The 19,913-nt window shown below is 36.9% G+C and overlaps 1 protein-coding gene across 8 annotated transcripts in view; it reads left to right on the top strand.

Annotated features, from left to right (window-relative positions):
* The first annotated feature begins 1,348 nt into the window (after positions 1-1,348).
* The window catches only part of VPS54 (VPS54 subunit of GARP complex), a 138,110-nt gene continuing 119,545 nt past the window's right edge, over positions 1,349-19,913 (top strand). For 2 of the 8 annotated variants that reach the window (XM_048222495.2, XM_048222496.2), the window contains exons 1-3: positions 1,355-14,419; positions 15,585-15,740; positions 17,493-17,734. In XM_048222495.2, the coding sequence (XP_048078452.1) occupies positions 15,605-15,740; positions 17,493-17,734 (378 nt within the window). In that variant the 5' untranslated portion in view covers positions 1,355-14,419; positions 15,585-15,604. Of the gene's footprint in view, positions 14,420-15,584; positions 15,741-17,492; positions 17,735-19,913 lie in introns of all 8 variants that reach the window. The other 6 variants (XM_044377751.3, XM_026484724.4, XM_026484716.4 and 3 more) reach the window with 6 other exon arrangements.

Here is a 19,913-nt window from a genome sequence, read left to right as displayed (position 1 = left end):
AATGAAACTTGCATCAACTTTTTTAATCCCCAACTGTAAGAGCTACATTTTCACTTTTGATTTGTTAAAACAGACTGGCTTATAAATGCCTGAAACTTTGGTAGATATTTTTAGGCAAGGAATAGTTTCAAAATTGAAAGAAATCCTCCTAAAACTAAGACATAAACACAAGTGATTGAGAGTCCTTTTTTCTCTTTTTAATAATATTCGAAGACATTTCCTTTTCTGTAGAATGCTCTTTTATTGGATTAAAATTGCAAGGCCTCCGACACCAGGCTGAATTGTACTACTGTTAACAATCACAGTGAGAAGGTAATACACAAGCATTTCAAGGATCTCAGTCCAAGAGCAGAAATAACCGGTTTACGTGCCAGAATAGTGTGATAGACGCTTGGTAGGAAGGCCTGGAACTCGAGGGAAAACTTAAAAGAACGACTCGGTGGCGGACGCCATCGACACAGAGACAATGCACTGTTTTCAGCGTCCAGTGGGTTGTTGGGGAGAGGATGACCTTTAACCTTTCAAAGGGACATTTATTTGGGAAACTCTGAACAGCATTCACTTTGAGGGGGCGACAGGAGAGGTGGAATGTGGTGGAAGTATCTACTTTTAACAGGTCCTGGGTGGGTTTAGGGACATGGGGAGTCGGTTGGTCTGGAGGGTGGGCGAGGGCTACGCTGAGGAATCGCGGGCCAGTCCCAGGGCAGGCGGAAGGCGGCCTCTGGGCGCTCCTGAGAACAACTCGGGTGGGGGAAGGGTGGTGGGGAAAAGTAGAGTTCAGCGTGGGTTTCTGCCTTTGCGTGTAGGTCTATCAGAGGAGGCGCAGAGGAGCCGCGCGGGGTATTTCCCGCTCCAGGGGAACGCCGGCTGCACCCGCGGCGCCCGCGCCGTGGCCCCTCTCCCGAGGCGGCGAGCGCTCCCCCCCGGCCCGGGCCGCGGCCCTCCCGCCCCGGCGGAGGCGCGCGGTGGATTGTGGGCTGGGGGCTGCGGCGGCCTCGCGGCGGCCTCCGGCGCTGTTTCCCGGACCTAGCCGGGCCGAGCCGGGCCGGCGGGGTGAGGGGAAGCCGTGGAGCAGGGAGCAGAAGCGCTAAGGGTAGTGGTCGCGGCGCGGCGCGGCGGCGGCGGCGGCTCCTCTGGAGGCCGGGGATGTGGGAGAGGCGGTGGCAGCAGCGGCGGAGGCGGCGCTGCGGACCCGGGGGAAACTGCTGGCTGACAGGACACCCGGGAGAGACGTGAGGGAGCCGCCGCTGCCGCCTCTCACCCGCGAGCGGAGCTGGGCTCGGGAAGGCGGCCCTGTGCTCCCCCGGCCGACGGGCCAGCCGGCGCGGGGCGGGGGCGGGGGCGGGAAGCCGGGCTCGGGCCCGGCGGGGCTCCGGGCGGCGGCGGCCGCGGAGCAGCCTCGGCGCGACGTGGAGGGCTGGAGGCGGCGGCGATGCACTAGGCCTCGCTCTGGGGCGGCTGCCCGGGACCCGCAGGTAGGTGGCGGGCCGGCCCCACCCGGCCCCCAGCGCTTCGCGGCCCACCCTCACCCCAACCTCCTGTGGAGAGAGGGCCCGAGACCCCACCCCCTGTGTCTCCTCCCCGGCCCGAAGCGGACAGAGTTTTCGGTCACAACTGACGGGCGCTGAAGCTTCCATTCTCCTGTCGGCCGCCTCCTCCTCTTCCTTTTCGGTCCCGCTCTGGAATCAGGGCCGGCAGCTGTTCTCCCCACCTCCAGTCGGCGGCCGAAAACGCCGCCGTCCCCCCTCTCGCCCCTTTCTGGGATCCGGGCTTTGAAACTTACACCAACCTCCTTAGATGCCGCCCCCAAACTTTCCCTTTCTCTTCCAGCCGGGCCCTTAACCCCCTTTTGAGCCTACTGGAATAATTTAAATGTAGGAAAAATAATCGTTTTTCTTCCTAAGGAAGGAAAGACGAACCGCCCCCCGCCCCCCCGCCAAATAACTCGGTGTTTTGCAGTTTGACGATTTAGCTCGCAATAATTTGTTCAGTAATTAATTTTCTTCACTTCTGCTTCTTTCCATCCGTGCATTGATAGAAAAGCAGGCCTCCCCTGCCCTCTTGTCGTTGACAAGGGAACTTTTGGCTACCCATTATAACTAACCACTTGGTCTGTCCATGTGTAGAGTTGAGGATGGTATTTTTAGAATTTTGACTCGACCCGGGGTTGCAAGTTTTGTTTTAATTCACTTTTAACCAGCTTCAATTTTTGGCTTTTATTGAATGAGGCTCCCCTTACTTTCGAAGAATTAAATTGTTTGGACTGTTTTGTTTTTTGTTTTTAATTGGCTCTATTTCTGATTTGCCAATCCCCAGGGCAATCTTAATAGTAAATGCTTACAAGACAAATGATATCATGATATAGTATGCTGAGAAATGCGTTATTGTGGTAACTTAAACTGCAGATTTTGATGGACATTCAGGTTGACTTTTATAAATCTGGAGAGTTCTAATTGGAAAAGTACTTTGAGAGCCTTGATTTCTAAGCAGTTTTGGTGGAACAGATGGAATGATGGGATTTGTCTATATTTGTGTTGTAGTCAGTCTGATTTCCTAGAAATAGGTATTACTTGATGGTTCATAGTGGTCATCATTGCTCATGATAGGTTTTGGTAAAAATGATCAATATATGCAAATTTTGGGTGATTGATAGTTGTGGTTTGGGGGATTAGATGTTTGCAGTTTTATTGTGATTTGGCTATTTTTAAATTGTGCTCTGTTAACTTCAGAATTATTACACTACCCAGGACAGACATTACCGTCAGAGGATCATTTTTAAAAGAAATGAAAAATGTTGTAATGGTTTTCTTTGTCAAGAATGCATCACAGAATTATAAAGACTTTCCATGTTTTGTTGATTATACTGATATATTTTGTTCTTGTATAGGTATTGCTACTGTAGCATTTGGCTTTCTGAAATGTTTTTAAATTATTCAGAGTTTGCTAGGGAAAGATGATTAAATTTTTGTATGTTTTCTGGAACAGTTAAAATTTATTTCTGGATGGGTATTAAGTTTTTATGTCAGAATTAAAATCAAATCTTCTATAACTCATGAAATGGCAAACTTTGCAAAATTTTTTCACACATTCCTTTTCCTATCAATGAAAGTTGATTAAAATTCTTTTTTTCTGCTTTTAGTTTTTACAAACAACTTTGAGTAAAGCACACTCATTTAAAGTGTAAAATTAAATGATTTATAGTATATTTACAGAGTTGTGAAACCATCATCATAATCTAATTTTGGAACATTTTCATTACCCCAAAAAGAAACCTGCTCATTAACAGTACTCCCCCGTTTTCCCCACCCCACCCCTGACCTAGGCACCCACTAATCAATCTACTTTCCATCTTAATATTTTCCTATTGTGATTCATGCGTGTGAATGGTATCAACTCATAGCTTTTTGAAGTGTTTCTTTTAAAATCAACTTAACATGTTTAAAATATTTTGAGTCAGAATAAGCAGCTGATCACTGGTGTTAATAATCCATGTTCTCAACACGGATGTTCTATTTGGTTATCAGCATAAACTGTGGAGAAAGAAAAAAGTTGGCATGAATGATTTCAGTGATCCCAAGAGGTGGTGTGGTTAGCTGGGAGTCAAGTAAAAGTTGGAGTATCTTTGCCATCGAATAGTAGATATCAGGGTTAGAAAAAACCTTAAAGGTCATCAGCTTACTTCCTGCTTGTTTCACAAATAGATGGCAGGAACCATATGAACAATTCTGGAGTGGAAGTTTGAATCTCTAGGATTGTGGCTCAAGAACCACAGTGTGGCCATGTAAGGCAAGAAATGGGGATTTGCAAATTAGAATTGTTAGGTTCTCTTATGTGTGCATGTGTTTGACATTTTACTAGCAGAGTTGAAAAAGAACTGGACATTTCCCCATTTAGGGATGGAGGGTTATGGGGAGACTAATGTATCCACATAGATGAAATCCATCTTACAAAATTCTGTAAAAATGCTTTAATCTAAAGGAGGATGGCATATACTGTATATTATTTAGGTACCTTCTTGTACTGTTACCGTCTTATTTTTAAAAATTCAAATTTTGAAAACAAAATTAATTTTAAAGAATTACGATTAACAAGACTGGTTGTAGGACTCCTTTTTCAAAGACCCAGGGCCCTAACATCTAAACTAATGGTTCTTATAGGGGTGCATTTGCCCTCCAAGAGACGTTTGGCAGTGTCTAGAAATGTTTTTTTGTTGTCACAACTGAAGTTGGGGTGCCATTGGCATCTAACCAGGAATGTTGCTGAACTTAAAATGCACAGGATACATCCTGTGTCATCTCACCCTCCCCATACAGCAAAGAATTATCCACCCAGATGTCAGTGGTATTGTTTTAAAGCTGTGGTTTGCATTATTCCAGTAAGTGTCTGACCTAGTGTTCTCAACTCCCACCAGGTGGGAAAATAACTCTCACTGGTACTGTTTAGTATGTTAGATTAACCCTTTAGGTCCTCCAGGAGCTCTCTCTTTGCAGTGGGAGGCGGTTAAGGGAAAAGTGGAAGGCAATCTAATTATGACACAATGCAGATATCCTTTAGTCTGTTTAGGTATCTCCAAATATGAAGAAAAAAAATTTTTTTTCCTGAAAATACAAAAACCCTGTTTTACTGCACATTTGAACTATTACTATGTTTTGAATTGTTAGTTACCGGTGCATAGTTTTTTTAAATTGAAATAGATATAATAGTATTTTCTTTATGTAGAAGTGACTTTTTTTTTCCTGGTAGCCTCTGCTGCCAAAAAGAGAGAGAACTAAGCTAACTGTTTTAATTAATTACTAATGTATATTGTGAATGTTTAAAAAGATTCAGAGGTCATATAAGAATCACTCTTTTTTTTTCTCATTCTTGTAGGCCCCACTTTTGACTCATTTCATTTGTTTTTATTACTTATTTACTTTCATTTAATTTGTTTTTAACAAGCTTAACATGGGGATGGAAGAAGAAAAGATTGACAGTTGGGATCACTTTTGCTGTTTACCTGCCTTATTAGATAAATTACTCCATCTTTCTGAGCCTTAGATTTTCTCATCTGTGAAATAGGAATAGTGATAATTCATATAAGGTGATTGTAGAGAATTAAATGAGGTAATGTATGTTTAAATGCTATGTCAACTATAAAACAGTGTAAGAATTAGTTACTACACCTGAAACTGATATAATGTTATATGTCATTTATACCTCAATCAGAAGAATCAAATTAGAATACAGGATATAGAGGGTTCCAAAGTCAGGAATATAGACAGCAAGGCAGAGAACAGTGACTGCCGAAAGTATCTCTAGGAGAAGAGAGAAATTCTAAAAATATACTGATAACAAACTAGTAAAAGAACTAGTATTATCACCAAAAATTTCAGATTCTTTACTGTAGTAGCAAATTGACTTCCTTCAGTAGCACCTGAAAGTATTCCAGTATAATAACTGATTATAAGGGTGAAATTAAGTTATCAAGAAAGAGTTACCCGTTTTCAAAATATGCTATTTGAAAAGTTATGAAAATATATAATTAATTTCAGAATTAAATTTTTCAGAAGTGACTTATTTGTACAAAAAGTTTTAGCCTTTTCAAGAGTAAGCTGCAGTTATCTGGATTAATTCCCTTGATGGGAATAATTCCTTCTGTCTTCATTTACTGTTCATGTCTTATTTTATAATTACAGGGTATTCTACCGCTAGTAATTGCTCTTCAAATGTGAGGATTTAACTGAATAGAGTTTTAAAGCCTACTCACTATTTGTGAAATCTTAATCTCTTTCTAGATTTCTTTTTCTATTTTTCAACATCTGTTTGCAAAAAAAGAGATGCTTTGATTTTTCTACATTGTCCAGTAGTCCGTCGTTGTGCTCTAGTGTTGAAAAATGTAATCTCTTACAATTTTGTTAACTGGGCAACTTCACAATCGTACAAAATTAAGACTTGAGGTAAGAGAACTCGAGCTATTCATTGAGATTCTTCTAGGGTAATGTGAGGTTAGAATAGTTGGAGACAGTATTAAGAATAAGTTATGTAGTGATATTGGTAGGTTTTTTTTTTTTTTTTTTTAATATGGTGAACTTAAAATTGGGTTTTAGAGGGGGGAATTTTTGTGACAAAATGTTAGTGATTTGGAGAATTTTGTATTCAAATAGTTGGCTTTTTGACTTGAAGTTGTATATTTGTGTATGAATATTGTGGTATGTATCATATGACATTTTGTGGAATGAATAAAGTAAAATTTTGAAATCATGTAATTATGTCAAGAAAGCTGATGTTCTGTTGGTGGCAGTAGTGTTGTTTCAGTTTGGCTAAACTGAGGGGTAGATTGGGCCCAGGTTGTGGAGTTTTTGGATTTGATAGACTTGATATATACAGCACTATCAAAGAACACTTAAGGAGAGGAACCTAATCAGATCTGAATTTTAAAAGGATAATTCTAAAGTTGAGTGAGGTTAGGACCAAACAAGGACTGTTGGGAGATTCTCACAGCAGTTTAATCTGCAAATAAAATCCCAAACTAGATTACTGGCTATTAGAATGGGGTGCAAGGGATGGATGTGTGATGAATTTTGGAGGTAGAATCTATAGGACGGTCCATGTTAGTATAGAAATTAAAGAATGTAGAGAGGTCAGGGAGTCAAGTTGGCTCTAGGGTTTCTAATTTAGGAAACTGATAGATTATGTTGCCATTAACTAACCCAGGGAAGTAATAAACTTTTGGTAGGTGGAGTCAATTAAAGATGGTAAATAATGAATTTAAGTTTTGGATATACTAAATTTTAAGTATCTATGAGACTTGTAGGTGAAGATGCCCAGTAGGCAGTTATAAATATGGTTGTGGGACCCTGAAAAGAGGTTAGAACTGGAGAAAGATCTGTAATCTATCCAGTTTTCTCTAGCTACTGTCATCTCTTAGTGAGATTATTGCAAGTTTCCTATCTGGGCTCTTCTAGTCTTAGTCTTCTCCATTCCATTCTCTGTGCTATAATTAGTGATTTTTCTAAAGGGCAAATCTAATTATATCATTTCTCATCGTAAGTTATTTCTGTGACTTTATGATGAAATCCATATTCCTTATTCTTTTAATTGATTTCTGCATTCGTGTAAATTCTTTTCCCAACTTACCTCTCTAGCCTTGTGACTCTCCCCAACTCCCTCCTCTCCCCAAATATATAATTTTCTCATATTTTTATAAAAGGTTTTATTTATGTGAGAGAAAGAGAGAGAGAGAGAGAGAGAGAATAAGCACATTCATGAGCCGGGGGGGAGGGGGCAGAGGGAGTGGGAGAGAGAATCTCAAGCGGACTCTACCCTGAGCAAGGAGCCTGATGTGGGGCTCAGTCTCAGGATCCTGAGATCATGACCTGAATCGAAATCAAGAGTCAGACGCTAACTGCCTGAGCCACTCAGCTGCTGCTAATTTTTTCAGACATACTGAATTACTTCTGGTTTCTGGCGAAGGCTCTTTTTCCCCTCCAAGCCTTTGCACATATATTCCCTATTACTGGAGTATTCTTGTCTCACACTTCCTCCCCTCCATTTGGTTGGCTCGTTTCTACTTACCTTCAGTTTTGGATAAGCCTTCATTGATTCATTATTATTTTTACTGATAAAATTTTAACCTGCAGAAAAATCAAAAGAATAGTGGTGTGAACACCTACACACACATACATAAACCTACCCCCTCCACCACCACATTTCCCTTTGCCAAATCTGAAAGCGGGCTGTGGATTTCATGACTCTTCACCCCTAAATACTTAAACGTGCATCTCCCAATTACAGTGATTTCTCTTACACAATCACAATACTATTATGACATCTAAAAATATCAACAATTACTCAAGAACATTATTCAACATGTAGTCCATACTTAAGTTTCCCCATTTGTCCCAGCATTATTTATACCTTTTTTTCCTCGCCACTAATGGAAGATTCAATCAAGGTTCATGCATTGCATTTGGCTGGTATGCCTCTTTAGTCTCCCCAGATCTGTACTAGGGCCCAGTGCTTCCTCTTTTTTGGTTTACCCTTTGAAAAGTTAGAGGCATTTGTGCTTGAGTATATTCCATATTCTGAATTAGTCTGTTTCTTCATGATTAGATTCTGGTTAGATATTTCTGGCAAAAATATCACACAGATGATATGTATTTGTACCACTTTATCACATCAGGAGGCACATAATGGCAGGCTGTCCCCCTGTTGGTGATTCCAGCTTTAATCACTTGGTAAGGGTGGGAACTGACAGATCTTGCTACTATTTAATAAATAATTGATAGGGTGATAATTCATGATATTTCCCAACAACCTTTTCAATCAGTGGTTTTACCATCCATTAATGACCCTTTCTTGAATCAGTCACTGCTTTTGAGGATTACAAGTGGTGATTTTTCTGTTTTATGCTGTCTACATTTATTACTTTTATTGGTTTTTGAGGGCAGCAAGGTCCAATTAGATAAAGACTGAATGTAGGCAATTGAATTTGAAAATCAGGTCATTCCTCACCTTTTCCAGAGCCAACCAAGTGGTGAAGAGTGAAGATAGATTACTAAGGAGATAGATCAAAGAGCAAATAGAGGTTTGCCAGTGAAGGGGAGGCAGGAAGTAGCCTGAGGAGATAGAGTTGAGGGAAAGAACTTGAATTTAGCACTTTAACCTTTTTTTTTTTTTTTTTTTTTGGTGGGCTGATGAGATTGAAGATAAGAGAGTCAGGGAATAATTAATAGAACGGGGTCTCAGGTGAAGTGGGAAAAGGTGGGATCAAGAACAGCTGGTTGGGGGATTAACTCTGGACAAGGGTAGACACCTATATTATACCCCAGAAGTTAGGAGTTGTGAGGACTAGGCACGTTTGGATATGGAGGGAAGAAGTCCTATCTGAGGACTTTTTTTGTTTTGATATGAAGTAAAAAGATAGTTACTTTTTGAGCATGGGATTGATGAAGGTAAACTTAGGGGACATGAGGAGACTGATGAAGGTTTGTTACAAAATCTATGGGGATTGGGAAGGAGCAGTGCTTCAGGATATCAGTGAAATCAGTGAAAAGATGGCTGAATAGGCCCTTATCTGAGATTAGAATTTATACATTTATAATGTGATGTTCTATATAAATTTTCTGTGGTGTACTCCAGCCAGGAACAAAGCAAAGATAGAAGTTGGATGAGGAAGGAGAGAATTGAACATGCAAGGGAGACTGTTGAAGTAATTGACAGGGAATAAATGCAGCTGTCACTTTTGTTCTTAGGAATATATTAATATATAATTTCTTCTAGTACATATTTTTAAATAGGATAAGTTATACAGAGTTAATTTTAAATTTACCCTTTTTGTGTAGGCATTTTAATATGTCTAATGGTTTATGGATTTAAGATATATATAATACCAGTAACTTTGAATGAATGATTATAGGATTTATTTGCTAATCTTTGGCTGAGACACCAAGAACAGAATACTAACATTCTAATCTGATTCACTTTGACAAAAATTTCACTAGTAATACAGTCATATCAATGGCCTGAAAAGGAGTAAAATAAAGCATCTAAGTTATATTTGGTTCCTGTTGAAATTTTTTTTTTAATCACAGTATGGTTTTATCATTCAATTCTAGGCCTGTGATCCTTAGTTAATTTCAGTAGCTGCCATATTATGTTTTTTTGGTGTATTAAGTCTCTGAAAAGTGCTGGGGAAAAAAGACATTGTTTTTATTTTGAATAACATCTAGACTTAAAATATATATTGTTTTTTGAGGATATTTATGATTTTTATTCCAGATAAGGATGTTATACATGAAATATCATTTACTTTCTAGCCATTTAAAATTATTTAAATTTAATATTACAAATAGTTACACTTTTTATCTTTCTAGCCAAGATTCTCTCTTATTGTTCCTTCTTGTCACTAGATCGAAAGTAAATGAGCAATGTCAGGAAGCACATATATTCAGTTTCCTACAAGACACCAGGCCTTATAATGTCAAATGGGAATGTAAGGAAAAAGCAGACTGGTATGACTTTGTTCTTATGTTCTGGATTTGACTTTTTTTCTTATTTTCTGGATTCATGTTAGCTTCTTCCATGCTCCTTTAATACCCAAAATGAGTAGACATGTATTAACTTATGTGGCAGCCTGAATTTGTTAGTATTTCTTGAAAGCCCAGATATTTATGTTTAAATTTTAGCTTTATTATTGAGATCTCTGTGATAATTAAAAAAAATTTAAGTACTTTAAAAAGTTATGATTAAACTATTTTGTCAGGTGATGAATCTTAAATAGTGTAGAAGTATATTGTTATTTGTGTCTAGGTTGTATCAAAGAAACCTATCTATAACATTTACCAGAAATTGGCTCTTAAAATTCCAAAAATGTTGTGGAAAGTACTTTTTAGAATGTGAGGTATTTGAGATTTAAAAAATAGTCTGTACTGATTTCTGTCAAATTGATCTTTGGTAAGATATTACAGTACAGTTTTGTTTTTTTTTGCATGTATCAATAAATCAAGTTTGCCATTTTTTGTTGCTTTTTAAAAAAGCATTGAGTATTGATTTTTTTCTTTTTTACTAAACTCAAATCCAAAATTGTATCACAAACTGCTACCTCTGTCCGGCTCCAGTGTAAAAAAATTTTCCCACTTTATATCTTCTCAAATTACAAACATATATGTTATAAAAGTTCATTAATTACTTTGGGGTGTCTGGGTGGCTCAGTTAAGCGTCTGACTTCAGCTCAGGTCATGATCTCTGGGTCCTGGGTCCAGCCCCATGTTGGTGCCCCCCCCCCCCATCACATGGGCCCTCTGTGGGCCCCATGCTCAGTAGGGAGTCTGCTTCTCCCTCTCCCTCTCCCTCTACCCCTCCCCCTGCTCCTGTGTGTGCTCTCTTTCATATAAATAAATAAAATCTTTAAAAAAATAAGTTCATCAATTTCTTAGAATTCAGAACACATTTCCTTTTGAAAGTGTTAAAATAATGGCCCATAGTAGCTTATTTATTCTAAGTTGCAGCTCAAGAATTACTCCTTTGCTAAGAAAAATATAGTAAATTATACTGATGAAAATGTATATGTTTCCTTAAGGAGTAGTTTTCTAGCAGTCCCAAGTTCTATAAAATTCTTTGAACCTAAAACTGCCCTAAAAAATCAAGTCTTACTTGTCAAGGGTTGTGAATTCGAGCCTCACATTGGGTGTAGAGATTATTTAAATAAATTCAAAAAACTTAAAGTCAAGTCATAAAAAAAAAATCTTATCACAGATGATTATTATTGCTATTACTTATTTTTAATATAAGATGACATAAATATTTGTTAGTGTAAATAATTGTTATTGAATCAGTAAGGAGTAAAAGAAGAGAAGAAAGCACTGGGTGCCAAAAATGGATGAGAGGCAGTATAGTGAAATGTTGTTCATGTCTTCTGCCCATTTCTTAACTGTATTCTTTATTTTTAGGGTGTTCAGTTTGATATGTTCTTTATAGATTTTGGATAGTAGCCCTTTAATAAGACATTTACAAATATCTTCTTCAATTCAGTAGGTTGACTTTTAGTTTTGTTGACTGTTTCCTTTGCTGTTCCTCTCCTTTCCTTTTATCTTGATGAAGTCCCAGTAGTTCATTTTTGCTTTTGTTTGCCTGGCCATTAAAGATGTGTCTAGCAAGAAGTTGCTGTGGCTCAGGTCACAGAGGTTGCTGCCTGTGTTCTCCTCTAGGATTTTGATGGATTCCTATCTCACGTTTAGGTCTTTCATTTTGAATTTATTTTTGTGTGTGGTGCAAGAAAGTGGTCCAGTTTCATACTTCTGCATGTTGCTGTCCACTTTTTCCAACACCATTTATTAAAGAGACTGCCTTTTTTCCATCGAATATTCTTTCTTGCTTTCTCAAAGATTAGTTGACCATATAGTTGTGGGTTCCACTCCAGTTTTTGGAGTCTGGCATCCACCCCCCACTGTTGGACTTAACATTGTTTCTGATGTGACTGGTCACTGTCTAATTGCCAAATGATGGGTTGTTGTTTTTTTTTCCCCTTTTGTGAATTCTGAATTGGTATTTCTCTCACCTTCTTGGATGTTCCTTCTTTATCGCAAGCTTTTTTTTATATCTTTCTTTCTTTCTTTTTTTTTTTTAAAGATTGTATTAATTTATTTTTAGAGAGAGCAAAAGAGTATGAGCAGGAGGAGGGGCAGAGGCAAAGGGAGAGAGAGAATCCTAAGCTGACTCTGTGCACGAGCATGGAGCCCAACATGGGTCTTGATCCCACAACCCTGAGACCACAACCCCACCCAAAATCAACAGATACCTAACTGACTGAGCCACCCAGGTGCCCCGCCCCTCCTTTTTAAGGATTTATTTATTTATTTATTTATTTGAGAGAGAGAAAACGTGCATGCTCGTGTGTGGGGTGGTGGTGGTGGTGGTGGGGCAGAGGGAGAAGGAGAGAAGCAAAGCCTGACCCCGAGATCATGACCTAAGCCAAAATCAAGGGTCAGATGCTTAACTGACTGAGCCACCCAGGTAACCCTTTATCTTTTTTTTCATTTCTTTCTTCGGAAACGTTCAGGTCCTCTTAGGTTCTGTACTTGACCCTCTGTACTGATAATCTCTAAGAGTGATGGAGTAAAGTCTATAATGATTCACCAGTCTTGTGGATCAAGGCCAAAGTCCTTTGTAAGATTTCACCCAGCTTAAAGATTACTCTTTTATTTTATCTAAGGAAAAAAAGAGATGAACCTTTATTAATACTTATTTTAAGAATTGTTACTAGCACCTTCAATCAGTCCATATGTTCATTTATCAGATGATCATCTTTATTTTAACTTGGTGGTTCTCACCTGGGCTGATTTTGTCCTCTCCCCTCTTTTCCCCCACCCCAGCATGTTTGGCTTTGTCTGGACACATTTTTTGTTGTCATAACTATGTGGGGGGCAGGAGGGGAGGGTGCTATTGGCATCAAGTGGATAGAGGCCAGGGATACATCTAAAGATCCTACAATGTGTAGGGGGAGAACACCCAATAACAAAGAATTATTCAGCTCAAAATGTCAGTGGTGCCATGGTGGAAAAACCCTGCTTTAATTGGATTTTATCCTTTCCTTTAATTATGAATGTAGGTAATCCTTCACTGGGGTATACTACCTGTGACTTTGTCACCAGTAGAAATTTCAAATATTTTCATGTTACATTTTGTTGCAGGTACCTTGAAATATTTATGCTCATTTATTGCTTAGAAATTAAGATAGATTTGCATTAATTGAGAAGCAAAAAATTACTATATTGCATTTTAAAAAGTTTATCTCAGTATAGTTGTCCATTGTAACCTCTAATGTATTTTATACATTATAAACATTATTCTGGGAAGGGGTCCGTAAACTTCACCAGATTGCCAAAGAATCCACAGGATAGAAAAGCTTAACCCCAGTCTAGAGGCTTAATTAGAAGGGTTGAGTTAAGCTTGGGTTAGAATGCTTGGGTTAAGCATCTTTGGTGAGAATGCTTCATAGGTGATGACATTTATTTTATATCATCATTGATATAGAATAAATTGAAATAGTAGCATACTGTTGTTGGAATCAATATTTAGTTTATCTGACATCAAGCAATGGGCATTCAACATAAATAGATTTTCCACGTATTTGTAGCCTCCCTCTTTAAAATGTCAAAATGGAGCCATGGGGCGCCTGGGTGGCTCAGTCGTTAAGCATCTGCCTTCGGCCCAGGGCGTGATCCTGGCGTTCCGGGATCGAGCCCCATGTCAGGCTCCTCCACTGGGAGCCTGCTTCTTCTCTCCCACTCCCCCTGCTTGTGTTCCCTCTCTCGCTGGCTGTCTCTCTCTGTCGAATGAATAAATAAAATCTTTAAAAATAAATAAATAAACAAAAAAATAAAATGTCAAAATGTTTTAGTTTAGCCCTTTTATTTGATGAAACTAATAAAAAAGTTTAATAGATTTAGTGTTAAATTTAGAATTGTCCTTACTAAACATTTAATATGCAGGATTATGTATTATACAATATTTCCTATCCTTTAGATATTTTTTCTCTTTCAAATATATGATGCTTTTATACAGAGACAACCATACATTTAACAGGAATGGATGTAAATGCAACAGGCCAGTGATGCCTTGCAAACCAAAGCCTTGACTAATTCGTCTGGCCATACTCTGTGTGTGTGTGTGTGTGTGTGTGTGTGTATGTAAATAAAATATGATTTGTCAGTACTTCCCAATGCAAACATTTTATTCTAGCCATGTTGGTTTCCACATCTTCTTACGATTATTCCATGTCCCTAAACCTTTTTGTATGCTATTGTTTGCTTTCTGTTTAGGGACCTTGAGGAAGTTATTTATCTTTGTGCATTTTCTTAGTCTCAGTGAGTGGTGTAATTGGATGTGTTTCCTTTGCGTTAGGAAGACTGTGAAAGATACTCAAAGAAGTCTGGGAAATGTAAGTTTCAGCTTTCTGCTAAACTAGAGGGGTGTTAGAGTGGATGAACTTTTTGTCACCATTCTTACCGTTATGGCTCTGCTCTTTATTTCTTACTCTTATTATATTCACCAGATTCCCTTACTAGGCTTGTTTTTTGTTTTTGTTTTTTTTTTAATTTGTTAAAACACATGTAAGCCACCTAGTCTTTCAGGGCCTTGCACTTAGACTAAGTTCCCTTTCAGTTACGAACTTCTGTTTATTTATTTATTCCTTTGTTGAAAAATGTTTATTGAATACCTGCTATTTGGTAGATATACTCTGCAGTATAATATTATCTACCCTCCAATAATAAAATAATACATGTTCTTCAGTATCCAGGTTATGTACTCCTTCATTTGTAAAGTTTTGCCTGACAGCGTAGCCTGTATTATGTTGTTTTGCCCCACAAATTCTTTTAGGATTTACTAAAAAATGTAGACATAGGTTAACTTGTGTTTTCCTTAGTGTTTTGATTGTTTTGATTACTTAATATAATTGTAGGCACCTTGAAGAATCATACTTCTTTTATAATCATTTAATATAGTGACAGTCCACATAGTAATAATAATCATAATGATAATTATGAATTTATGAACACTAACTTTGAGATGAGCATTGTTTTAAATGCTTTACATATATTCATTCCTTTTAATCTTACAAAATGTTTATGAAATGGGATCTCTTCATTTTTACAGATGAGGTAAGGCACACAAAGGTTAAGTAAATTTCCTTAAGATTATACTGCTGGTAAGTAAGTGAAGAACCCAGTCAGTCAGACTTCAAAAACCCATTCACTTATCCATTTTGCTATAATGCATAATTACTGTATACTTGTTGAATGAATGGATATTTTCATCTTTAATATATATTGGTTACAGCTTTGGTATCTATTTTCCACTTTGGATAAAAGACTAAGGATATTTCACTTCGGGGAGAATACTTTTCAAAGGAGGACACATAACTTTATTAGTAAACTTTTGTGAGTAACTCTTAACAGTTAATAGTGAGTATTCAAATTGTGTACTTACACCTTGAGGGATTTTGGATTAGGTGTCTTTTTCAAAGAAAGTTTGAGGTATTCATAATATTTATAGATGAATTTTGATTTGTGTTAAGTGTCTTATTACCTGTTACTTGTTTTCAGTTGAGTGGTGATTTTATGCAATGGCTTCAAGCCACAGTTCTTCACCAGTGCCTCAAGGAAGCAGCAGTGATGTTTTCTTTAAAAAAGAGGTAGATCCAACAAAACACATTCGACCTGTGCAGTCACTGCCAGATGTATGTCCTAAGGAACCCACAGGTAATGCCTTTGTTGTTGTTGTTGTTAAGGATTTTTACTGAGTATTTGTATTATCTTTAAATGAGTAGTCAGATTCCATATACATTTGACCCTTGAACACCATGGATTTGAACTGCATGGGTCCACTTACATGCAGCCTTTTTTTTTGGCGGGGGGGGATAAATACAGTACTGTAAATGTATTTTCTCTTCCTTGTGGTTTTCTTAGTAACATTTTTCCCCCTCTATCTTACTTTCTTGTAAGAATGCAGTATATAATATATATAACATACAGAATATGTGTTAATTGGAAGGGCTTGTTAACTGTTGATGTTATTGGACAGGCTTCTAGTCAACAATAGGCTATCTCCCCGTAACGTTTGGGGATAGTTGAAGTTATATGTGGATTTTTGACTTCACAGGGAGGGGATGGTCTGTGTCCCTAACCCTTCCATTGTTCAAGGGTGTGTCTAAAAGAGTACATTTTATAGTGTTAAACTAAAGAGGTAATTTGGAAGTAAGTTGATTGGAAAATTGGAATATAGTTCTTTTCATGCATTTCCATAGAAGAAGTTACTTGCTAAACTGAAAATAAAAGTTTTGAAAATGAAGCTACAGATTTAAAGCTTTTTAGTTAGACACAGTATAGTGAAGCCTCATTATTTGTGAATTCCATGTTTGCAAATTTGCCTACTCCCTAAAACTTGTAACTCCATAATCAATACTTATGGTACTTTTGTGGTCATTTGTAGCTATATGCAGAGGAATGAAAAACTTAAATTGCCTGATGCACATGTCCCTAGCGAAGGCTGAACAAGACAACACTCTTCCTTCTTGTTTTAGGTCTCATGCTCTAAACTAGTGTCCTTTCTGTGGTCTATTTAGCGTCACATTTTTTGCATTTTTGAGATTTTTGTTGGTGATTTTGCTGTTTAAAATGTCTCCCAAATGTAGTGCTGAAGGGCTTTCTAGTGTTTCTAAGTACCAAAAGACTGCAATGTATGTGCCTTATGAAGAAAATTCACTCATGTATGAGTTATGAGTTATAGTGGTGTGAACCATGAGTTCAATGTTAATGAATGAACGATATATATTAAATAAGGTGTTTTCAAGTAGAAACACACACAAACTAAGATTATGTATTGGTTGGTTGATGAAAATGTTGTAACCAGGGGCTTGAAGGTACCTAACCCTGTATTCCCCCTAGGAGCAAAGGTTCAGTATTTGCTAATTGTTACGGTGACTTTATAGAACAAAATTACGATGAATAACAAGAATTGACTATATGTTTTTATTTCCTCTATGGTTAGTGCCACAGCAGCATTTTAGTCATCTATTTATAAGCCAAACAAAGGGTATTAGAACCTGGCGTGTCTGCCTTAATACAATAGAAAAAAGGTGTATCTGTGAAAAATCTGGAGTATTAAAGGATAGAACATATATAAGAGAAAGGAAGAAGAATTTGGTGTTGAAAAAGGAAAGAGAAATTGTACATTAAGGAAAGGAATTAATGAAAGACTTTCTTTACCATCCACCCCAGCCTGCAACTTATAACTTTCAAATTTTGCATATTCTTTATTTTATATGTTTTTTTCCCTTAGCAATTGATGCTGAAAGCTGAAGGTTATTAATCAGATTGATTTTCATTAAAACGTTTGTTACAGAAGAGTTTCTACTCTTTGTATAGAGTAGAAACTAAGCATTTTTATTTTTCTAGGATGTACTTTGAAATATAGAACTTAGTTTACAGAGTTCTCTTGTTTACTTTTTGCAGGTGATTCAAATAGTTTATGTGTTGCCCCATCTCTAGTTACAGATCAACATAGATGGACTATATATCATTCCAAAGTAAACCTTCCAGCAGCATTAAATGATCCTAGATTAGCAAAAAGAGAATCTGACTTCTTCACAAAAACATGGGGATTGGACTTTGTGGACACTGAAGTCATACCTTCATTCTACCTCCCACAGATCAGCAAGGAACATTTTACAGTTTATCAACAGGAAATCTCTCAGGTAATACCTAGTCAAAAGGAATAGAAAGATCTTTAGTTTGATTTATTGTAGATTTTTGACCAATAATCTTTGATGAGTCTGTAGTATTCTTTTCTGTCTATATATATTCTACTGTCCTGGTTTGTATTTAATTCGTTGCTTAGATATATGTAAATATATTTCTCTTTCTGTAGTGATTTTTCAGAATTATACTTTACTAATAGTGCTAAGATTCATCGTGAAATCCACCCTACCTACCAAGGAGAAAATTCTTCAGTTAGGCCAATAAACCCCAGATGATTTGTGAGGTTTAAGGAATGAGTAGAGTAGAACTCTTTCTGTGTCTTTCATTTATCACAGAAAATTTAATAGAGCATGCTAGCTCTAGCAGATGGTCTTAATATCTTTAGACATAATATGTTATTCTAAACTCAGTTCTGAGCAAGAACTGAATGTATTGCTTAGTTTAAGAAGGCTTGTTATTCATTTTTAGTGAGTATTAATGTAATTTTGGTTACCATTTTAGTCTTTAAAAAACTCATTTTTAAAGGGGTTATTAAAGTTTTTTTCTTTACTGACGTATAATTGACATACAACGTAATAATTTCAGGTGTACAACATAATGATTTGATAGTTACATATATTGCAAAATGATCGCCATAATAAGGCTAGTTAACATCCGTCACCATACATACTTAAAAAAATTTTTTTCTTCCTCTGATGAGGATTTTTAAAATCTCTTCTTGCAACTTTCAAATATTCAATACAGTATTATTAATTACAGTGACCATGCTTTATATTACATCTGGAAGTTTGTATAGGGGATAATTATTTGTGTTTTTATAATCTCCCTTTTTATACTTTTTTCATTAGCAAACCTGATTTGCATTTAGTTAACTTTGTTTCACTTGATTACTTTGTTATTTTCATGATTTGGAAATAGTCTAAATATGGTTATATTATTGACATTGATACTATGCAGTATTTGGTTCATTTTTAGTACTACCTAATATTTTTATACAGAACCTATAGATATTATTTTTATATAATCGTGTGCTGTCTAGAGTTTTTGTGTTCTGTTTTCAGTAATCATATCTAACTTTCTGGATGTTGTTAAGTAGATGAGCTTTAATATGCTTTCTTTTTGTTAGTTTCTAATCTCATGCTTCATAAACTACAATTTGGCTTTTTCATTTGTCCATTTATTGATCAAATATTTATTGAACACGAGAAACTGTTCTAAACACTAGGAATAGAACATATACCAATTCCCTCCATTACAAAGCTTATATTTCTAGCAAGGTTGCTTTAAACCCTAAAGCAACCACTAAAATAACAAAGAATTATAGCTAAAAAGCCAATAGAAGAGATAACATGAAGTAAAAAAAAAAATCTCAATCTAAACAAAGGTAGAAAAAGGGTAAAAAAGGATCAAAGGATAGATGAGACCGGAAAAATAAACATTTGGATGATAGACTTAAACCAAACCTATCAGTACATTAAATGTAAATGTTTAAGCACCCCCAATTACAAGGCAGAGATTGTGAGAATTGGATGAGAAAGCAAGACCCAGCTGTATGCTACCTATAAGAAATACACTTTAAATACAGAGACACAAAACACTTAAAAGTAAAAGGGTAGAAAAAGATATACCAGGCTAACACCAGTAAAGAAAGCTGGAATGACTATAATAATATCAACCAAAGTAGATTTCAGAGCAAAAACTGTTACTAAAGAAGGTTATTTTATAATGATAAAAGTGTTAAGTGAATCAAGATATAGTGTTTCTAAACATTTATGTCTGTAAAAACAGTGCTTCATAATGCATGGAGCAAAAACTGGGAACTTTATGGGGGAAATAGATGAATTCACAATTGTGGTTGGAGATTTCAATACTTGTCTCTCAATAAACAATAGAACAAGCAAATAGAACACCAGTGAGTATATGGTAGACACAGCACTGTCAATTAACCTGACTTAACTTGAAAGAACACATTGAAAGAACATTCCACCCAACATAGAAGAATACATTTTTTTCCTGAAGTGTTTGTGGAACATTTATCAAGATAAACCACATTCTGGGCAATAAAACAAATGTTAATACATTTAAAAGGCTTCAAGTCATACAAAGCATATTTTCTGACCACAATAGAATTAAATTAGAAATTATTAACAGAAAAGTATGTGGGAAATTCACAAA

This window comes from Ursus arctos, unplaced genomic scaffold, assembly GCF_023065955.2.
Source record: "Ursus arctos isolate Adak ecotype North America unplaced genomic scaffold, UrsArc2.0 scaffold_8, whole genome shotgun sequence".
In the NCBI taxonomy this organism is placed as follows: domain Eukaryota; kingdom Metazoa; phylum Chordata; class Mammalia; order Carnivora; family Ursidae; genus Ursus; species Ursus arctos.
The sequence above is the reverse complement of the archived record's forward strand: the minus strand, read 5'-3'. Positions and strand labels throughout refer to the sequence as shown.